The sequence below is a fragment of the Oreochromis aureus genome, linkage group 4, assembly GCF_013358895.1.
Source record: "Oreochromis aureus strain Israel breed Guangdong linkage group 4, ZZ_aureus, whole genome shotgun sequence".
Lineage (NCBI taxonomy): Eukaryota > Metazoa > Chordata > Actinopteri > Cichliformes > Cichlidae > Oreochromis > Oreochromis aureus.
In genome coordinates, this window is record NC_052945.1 from 27,400,972 (window position 1) to 27,408,919 (window position 7,948).

At 43.5% G+C, this 7,948-nt stretch overlaps 2 protein-coding genes across 3 annotated transcripts; one reads left to right on the forward strand and one right to left on the reverse strand.

Moving 5' to 3' along the window:
• Window positions 1-2,141: 2,141 nt before the first annotated feature.
• kdelr3 (KDEL endoplasmic reticulum protein retention receptor 3) lies at window positions 2,142-5,124 on the forward strand. The gene is made up of 5 exons (XM_039611638.1): window positions 2,142-2,522; window positions 2,907-3,007; window positions 3,244-3,402; window positions 3,482-3,734; window positions 4,158-5,124. Exons 1-5 carry the CDS (start codon window positions 2,432-2,434, stop codon window positions 4,199-4,201), a joined length of 648 nt encoding a protein of 215 aa, XP_039467572.1. The 5' UTR covers window positions 2,142-2,431; the 3' UTR covers window positions 4,202-5,124.
• LOC116311571 (GTPase IMAP family member 7-like) lies at window positions 4,329-7,426 on the reverse strand. 2 transcript variants are annotated; one of them, XM_039611637.1, is made up of 3 exons: window positions 7,336-7,426; window positions 6,796-6,865; window positions 4,329-6,615 (listed from the first exon to the last, which is right to left on the reverse strand). In XM_039611637.1, the coding sequence occupies exons 2-3, from the start codon at window positions 6,827-6,829 to the stop codon at window positions 5,570-5,572; spliced, it is 1,080 nt and encodes a 359-aa protein (XP_039467571.1). In that variant the 5' UTR covers window positions 6,830-6,865; window positions 7,336-7,426; the 3' UTR covers window positions 4,329-5,569. The 2 variants fall into 2 exon arrangements, with proteins under 2 accessions (XP_039467571.1, XP_031584581.2); XM_031728721.2 differs by lacking the exon at window positions 7,336-7,426 and having other exon boundaries at window positions 6,796-7,238.
• Between the last annotated feature and the right edge of the window lie 522 nt (window positions 7,427-7,948).

A 7,948-nucleotide genomic window follows, 5' to 3' on the forward strand; every position in this document is an offset into this window, starting at 1 on the left:
TTGTATCTGAATTTCTTTAGAAAAACACAAAGAGAAAAACAAAGCACAATTCTAGAAGACCAAAAAATACATTTTTAACGTTTCCAAATTATTTGTTGCCAACTGTGAAACAGAAGTGGGAATCAGAGCTATTTTTCTCCAGGGTACATTTGCTCACTCATTTTTTATTGTTAATATAGTAGTTTAGTAATCCTTTTTTCATCTTGAGTTTCATTGTAACTTTTTATGGGGGTTTTTGTGATATCAGTGGTACAGTCATGTGAAAATAAAAGCTTTCACAGGACTCTGTGTAGCTGGTGAAAAACGGTGTACACTGGCTGCTTCTATAGGAATTAAGAGGTTAAGCAGCAGCCAGGAGGTGCTAATCAAATCCACATGATTCACTGATCATCCAAAGTGGGAGTACCTCTACAAAAGCAGAGGTTTTAGCAGTTTGCTGAGCATTCAAGTGTCTTAACACAATGCAACTATCTTTGCAAGAGTGGACATACAACACAAAGTCAGACAAAACAAGGTTCATAGATGCTGCAGAAACCCACGAGCACCTCAAACTCCACAGACCTCAGTTTGCATGTTAAATGTTAAAGTTCATCACAATGCAAAACACTAAAAAAAAACTTGCTGCAAGGAGAAAGCCTCTTCTCTCTAAAAAGAACATGTGAGTACAGCTCAGGTTTGCACAGCAGCATCTAAATGAACCAGGAGACTTCTGGAAAAATGTCTTTTGGACAGACAAGACCGAATTGAGATGTTTTCCCATAATGAACAGCACCATGTTTGATTAATATCAGCACAGACACCTCAAACCATCAAACACTGTGGTGGTGGTGGTGGTGGTGGTAGAGGGGTGTTCATTTCGGCTTCTTTTTCATTTGTAGCACCTGGGCGCCCTGCAGTCATGGAGTTGACCATAAACTTCTCAGAATATGTAATAAATATTGTCTAATGTGAAGCCATCTGTCCAATGCATGTATTTGTACACTAGCTTTTAAATAGGTAAATTATATGATTTATTATTATAGATCCACTGGTGAATTTAATAAAAGACAACAAGCAAGATGATGCAGTTTATTTGGAAAACACATTTCAGACAACCAGGAAATTCATTCAAACAAATTAAAAGGAACACAATGTTAAATAGCACCATTAAATAGATTTAATTATCCTATAGAGAAGGCGTGACTCATTAATTTTCCCCAAGGAAAGACAATTATGGCCTAATTGTAGCATCTACTCTTACCAGCAGCACTTTATGAAGAGACAAAATTAGTCCTGAGCAGCTAAACTGAGTTTAGTTTGTTGGTGCAGGACTCCACAACAGTGCCAATTTCTCATTTGGGAATTTTAATTCCCCACCTATGCTTTAGGAATGATTTTACAGTGGGCTACATACAGCCCGGTTTGATCTTAAATGGGCGAGAACAGCGAAACTCCCTTTCCTGCAAGTGTTTAACCAATTGATGAGATATCTTAATATAAGAAATAAAAGCTAAATTTCAACAATGCATCTCAGTTTTTCCACATGATAAAGAAATGCTGCTGAACTCACTGCCCAAAAAAACAAAAGACAAAAAAAATCTCCGGAAGTTTGTACAGTAGATAATGAAAAAAAATGTACTTTTTCATATAATAGTTTATGTATTACTTAATTAATTACTGTGTTTTAGTATGAATGACAATGAAGGAGGTTAATCGGTAGGAAAAGCTGTAACACTTATGGACAGACAGTTATAAGTCCCAAATTTGCCCTCCTTCACATTTTTCCAAAGTGGTGCACCAGTGTCTGACACTCCTGCTCTCGAGGGACCACTTCCAATAACGAAACAGCTATAGATAGTTTGTCGCCATCTGCTGTGAAATCTGTGCATTGCAGGATTTCTTCCATCAAGTTCGCCATAGAAAGTCAGTCATTACCGGGAACAACCTTCAAATTAAAATAGTTATGTCTAGTACAAGAGCGAATAATCCCCCAGAAGTCAGTGTGTTGAACTTAGTATTGAAAAGAAAAAAATCAGTAACTGTACTAAAAAGTGTTTTCTACAGTCATTGGGCTAAACTCTCAACGAGCATGCGCTTTAACCAGCACAAAGATTTACTTTGAAAGTCCTAAACCGGAAACGGATATATTTAGCTCTGTATTGAATCCTTGACGGCGAAGAGCTGAGCTATCAGCCACGTCACCTCCTCGGAAGCAGTTTTCCCGTCTGTCCACGGCACACACACGGATCTGTGAGCGGAATCCACGGAGTCTGTGTTTAGCGTCACGCGCACAGAGAGCTGTCCGACCGTGACCGCGCAGCTTGTCGCCTCTCTGTCCACGCCAGCACAGCCCCGCGTTTGTGTTTTATGGGTGAGCGAGTGACTGTCTCCTGAGGACGTGTAAGGCCCGTGAGGAGTTGCATTAACTTTGTTTTGCTGGAGCATAAACACCATGAATATCTTCCGTCTGGCGGGTGACGTGTCACACTTGGTGGCTATCATCATCCTGTTGCTGAAGATATGGAGGTCCAAGTCGTGTGCTGGTAGGTTGACACTAGCAACACAGTGTGGGTGCTGTGCGATCATATCAGTGCATTTAAACAGGGCTGTTACGATTTTTCATCCGCGCTAAAGATGTATGTGTGTGGCTGTGGTCTACAACAACAGCTGTGACACAGTGAAACTTCTCTTATCTGCTGTGTGCATTAAGGATGGCATTTGCATGGCGCTGATTGTCCTGCACGAGTGGAAGCTACGTGGCAATGATAACAAAGTTAACAGCAGCCTGCTCGACCAATCATACAGCTTTGTTTAAAGTGAGAGAGCTGCACAGCTGAGTTGCAGAGAAAAGAAGAAAAAAAGGAAACGTTTAACTTCTCTGTTTCATCCTCTCACTTTTAATTTCTCTCATTTTATTTCCCTTAAAGGCATCTCTGGGAAGTCTCAGGTGCTGTTTGCGATTGTCTTCACCACCAGGTATCTCGACCTGTTCACGGTCTACATTTCTGCTTACAACACGGTCATGAAGGTAAGTTTGTAGGTCACACCCACACACAGTTACACACACATTTCCCTGTCAGATTATCGTTAAGCTGAATGACCGCCATAAGTTAGAGTCATTCATTTCTTGTACCAGCTGTGGTCTCTGTGTGTTCACTTAAAGATAATATAATAAACGCAAAGCAGGAATGTCAGCAAAATAAGCATCTTGTAGTGTTTCACAGTGTCTTCAGTTAAGTTCATTTTTCCTGTTTCCGCCCTCAGGTGGTGTTCCTGGCTTTGTCCTATGCTACGGTGTACTTGATCTACGTGCGCTTCAGGAACATGTACGACTCTGAGAACGACACTTTCCGCGTGGAGTTCCTGCTGGTCCCAGTCATCGGGCTGTCCTTCCTGGAGAACTATGCTTTCACCCCAATGGAGGTAAAGGTTTCTGTCAGAAATGTAGAGCTCCCTCAGTTAAAAACAGCTTTAAAATTAACACACGCCCCTTTGCCTCCAGATCATGTGGACCTTCTCCATTTTTCTGGAAGCAGTGGCCATAATGCCACAGCTCTTCATGATCACCAAGACCGGCGAGGCGGAGTCCATCACCACCCACTACCTGTTCTTCCTCGGCCTCTACAGAGCCCTCTACATCGCCAACTGGGTGTGGCGCTATCACACGGAGGGCTTCTTCGACCAGATCGCGGTGGTGTCCGGCGTCGTGCAGACCATCTTCTACTGCGATTTCTTCTACCTTTACGTCACAAAAGGTGAGTAAGAACACGATCACTCGCTGCTACGCTACAGGGCCGAGTCTAGGTGTGATCCATTTACGTTGGCAGGTCGCCACGTCAGAATTATGTTTGAGTAATCATCCAATATTTGCAGCGTTATTATTAGGTTTATCGGCCTTGCCTGTTTTACTGCACTTTCCATTTCTGCCGATATAAAACAGCAGGCAGAAGTAATTTGCAATGAAGTCTAGCACACAGCTATGCTCTGTGACTGAAAGAGAGTTTCTGCTCCGATTGTTTTTCCTGTCGAGGGAGGATGTGTATCCTTAATGTCAGCTGCTGTTGGTTGCTCTTAAGTGTTTGCTCACCTGCTAAACAAAGGAGTGGGGGAAGCTGAAAAACACTCCCTCACGCTCACTGTGTTCTCATCTTTTTTCTTTCTCGTCCACCTTCCTTCAGTGCTTCGAGGAAAAGGAAAGATGACCCTGCCGATGCCGGTTTAAAACGGACCCCTCCACCACAACCCTCCACCCTTCTGTGCCTGCCACGTATCGGCATCTGAGAGTAGATCCTTCAGCTGTATTTGTACTTAATGATATAACTAATGGTCTGTGATTGTAGTTTAGACCATTTTTTTCTTTTTTTTTTGTCTGATCGGTTCTTTGGGTGTAAGTCTGTATGTTTGCAGGAGTTTACATGGTTTTTTTATTAGTCCATAAGATGCAGGTGCGACACTGGAAGTGTGTCCCTAATATGCACAAGGCAAGTGAGCAACAGCAGTACAGAAACAGTATTTGTGCACGCTTGTGGGAGTTTTTTTGTTTTTTTGGAAGCTGAGGGTGACTGTGATTCTGGAGGTGCTTGCATTTACATCCTGAACACTCAAGAGTATTTTGAGCACAAAAATGTAGCTGCAATTTTTTTTTGTACAGCACTCAGGTGGACTACACATAGTTCCCATTCAATATAAGTCCTTCACATTTCACAAAGTCTTTAAAAATATGGTAGTGTTTGTACATTTGTGCGTCCCGATCTTTTCACGGCGTGTTGTCCTCTTTCACTCTGTGCTGTTAGACACTCCTTGAATAGGTCACTGCGTTGTATGCAAACCATTTCCTTTCCTCACTGCCAGCTGCAATTTGATGTATTCCTTCGTCATCTTTTGTGTGTCAGTGCATTTGTACAGAGGAGAATAAAGGGCTAAAATATGTTGTCACTTGTTATATGAAGCCAAAGACGGATAAGGTAACTGCTGCAATGTTTTAAACAGTTCTCCTTCTTTTTTTCAATCTTCCTGTGTTGTTACCTTAACCAAATCGCGCCATTGTGTCGGGGGTGGAAATGATGGGAAAATTGTTTTTTAATGTATTGTATCTGTGTAGCGAACTAACCTATTTTTGACAAATACAAATGTGTGAAGTCATAATAAGATGAACTGGACACTTTTTTTTGTGTGACTTTATTGTGCCATGAGTTCTTATTTCACAGTATAGTCTAAGAGTGTGAATGTGTGGTGCGACTGTGGTGTTGAACAATGGAAATACAATCATAGTTAAGTGATACATCTGTGTAGGTTCTCATTCATCCAGGTCATTGTGGTCTTGGGAGCTTGAGAAAATGGCAGCTGGGCTTTTTTAGGTCTATGTAGATGTTTCGCCTCTCATCCAGGAGGCTTTTTCATTCCTAGGGCACCTGGTGGATGGTCTTGGGTTATAAACCCCTAGTAGGGGGGGCTGTCCCCTTCTCTAGAGAAGCATCTTGGATGAGAAGCGAAACGTCTTCAAAACCTAAAGAAGTCCAGCTGCCCTTACGTCGAGTGACTTGTCCTCACCACGTGGGCTTCATTGTGTCCTGTCTCTTTGATTTATTTTTCAGCGCAGTAAAGTTTTTCTGTGTTTGTATAGCACCTTGCTTCCTTCTCTCACGGCCCCTCCCACTGCTTTCGCAGCCGACCTGACAGAGAGCGGAGACGCAGCCAGAGCTGCCACTTTCTCCACCACCTTCGCCTTCTTCACAGCTTTCCCTTTCCCCTTGTCCTTTCCCATGATCCCTGCCCCCTCCGCGGCACCTTTCCCCAGGGCAGTCACCAGCTCGCACCAGAAAAGCCTCTCCGCTCTCTTCCGGGCCTCCTCTTCCTCCCTTCTCCTCTCCTCATCCTCCCATTTCTTCTCCAGTCTTGGCAGCCGCCCCTCTGTGACCTCAGCCTCTGTCTGAATAGACTCCACCACGTGCCCAGCTTCACCCAGAATCCTCTCATGTGCCTCCCTTATGGCACCTTCAGCCTCCTTCAGCATCTCATCGCCGTAGCAACCGCCTCCATTCTTAGCCACGATTTGGTCCACCTTCTCCAAAAGTTGCACCACTTGTTGTGAGCATTCATCTGTCTCCTCCTGACTGCTGTTATCAAAGACGTGATACCCTCCATGGCAGCTGCCGACAAACTCAGACAGCTCCTGGCTCCCCTCTAGAAATTCCTCGATGCGTTTCCCCTTCAGCTGGTCACCACAGGTGAACAGCACCATCGTAAACCTCATTACTCCAGGCCCAAACCTAGCTTTGATCCACTCAAAGGCCTCCCTCTCTTCATGCGTGAACCTGCCAAGCTGCAGTGTCACCAAGAAGGCGTGGGGTCCCGGAGAAGACAAACCAACACACTGTCCCACCTCTGCCATAACCTCCTGAGAAGACAGATGTGTGTGGAAGAGCCCGGGAGTGTCGATGACAGAGATACTCCTCCTTCCCACTATGCCACTCTGTTTCTTGCATTTTGCGGTTACAGAGCAGGGGGACACGTCCACCAGGAACGCAGACCTTCCCAGGATGGTGTTGCCAGAGGAGCTTCTGCCTGTCCCGGTCCGGCCAAGCAGAACGATCCTCAGAGGTTCAGCCTCTGATGTGGGAGCTGATGCTTCACTTACTGCCAAAAAGAGTCATGTATGTATCATAATTACCTTTGACATTAATATAATGCATGCACATCCAGGCAACATATATAATATTAAATCATGTAGGCACATTTACATTTCAAAGGGTAAGTGATTTGATCGTTCACAGCTTGCTAATCCAAAGTAATGCAACACAAGTGTAATGGGCATACCTTCATGTGACGCAGCACTTTCAGATGACGACATCCTGATGGAGAAACTGTAGTGAAGCTTCAGTATTTTCTGAAAATGATTTTTAAAAAATAGCTGAAATCCAGGAGAGAGACAGAGACCGGCTGTGTCTGAGATACGCTCTTGTTTCTAGATCATTTGACCGCAGAGTGCTTCAGTGCAGCTGCAATCTGTGGTGGAGCAGACAGGCGCTGCTTGCACACTGCCACCCTGACGCACGGTGTAACCAAACCCACAAAAAATGATAACACGAGGGATACGTGTTAGCCTGCAGTGAAAACCGATTGCAGAAAAGTGTTATTAACTGAGCTCTGTGACAACACGAGTGAGAAATAATAATTCGATCTTTTGATATAAATTTAATGCTGTAGTTCTAAACAGTGACCACTAGATGGCAGTGAATCCTCACAATAATGAACGCATCAACGTCAACTTCACCAAAAAGACAGAGAAATAATATTTTCGGATATTAACAATTATTGGAATATCCTAACGTAATGAAACTAATAAAAAGAAGATACCTTTGCCCAACTGTTTCTTCTGTGTTCACACTAGTTAAACATTCCCAGCAGAGTTTGAGGATAAATCATGAAGAGCAATGGCTGGGGGATGGATCAGCCTGGCCTGAGCTGCCTTCAGTTCTTCGGTTCAGGGCTAATGGTCTTTTAAGTTATCCTCACCAGTCTCCAGACCAAAGTCACACTCTTGGCAGACTCCAAACATTTTTTATCAATAATAGAAACATTAAAGAAAAATGTTTAAACTGGGAAAATTAACCATATTAAATAAAATATTAGCTCATTTTGAGTTTGGTGGCTGCAACATGTCTCTAAAAATTGGGACAGGGCCATGTTCCTTATCGTGTAGCATCCCCCTTTCTTTCAGCACTAGTCTGTAAACATCTGGGAAGTGAGGAGACCAGCTGTTTCCCCCTTCTTGTCTGATATGTGATTCGAGCTGTTCTACAAGTCCTGGGTCTTCTTTGTCATATGTTTTGTTTCATCAGCATGTTCAGCACCCAGAGTCTTCTTTTACAAAGATGTTATAATAGATGCAGTATGTAGTTTAGGATTGTCAATATGCAAGGCCTTCCCAACAACACATGTCACCTGGATGGGACCATATGGTGCTTTT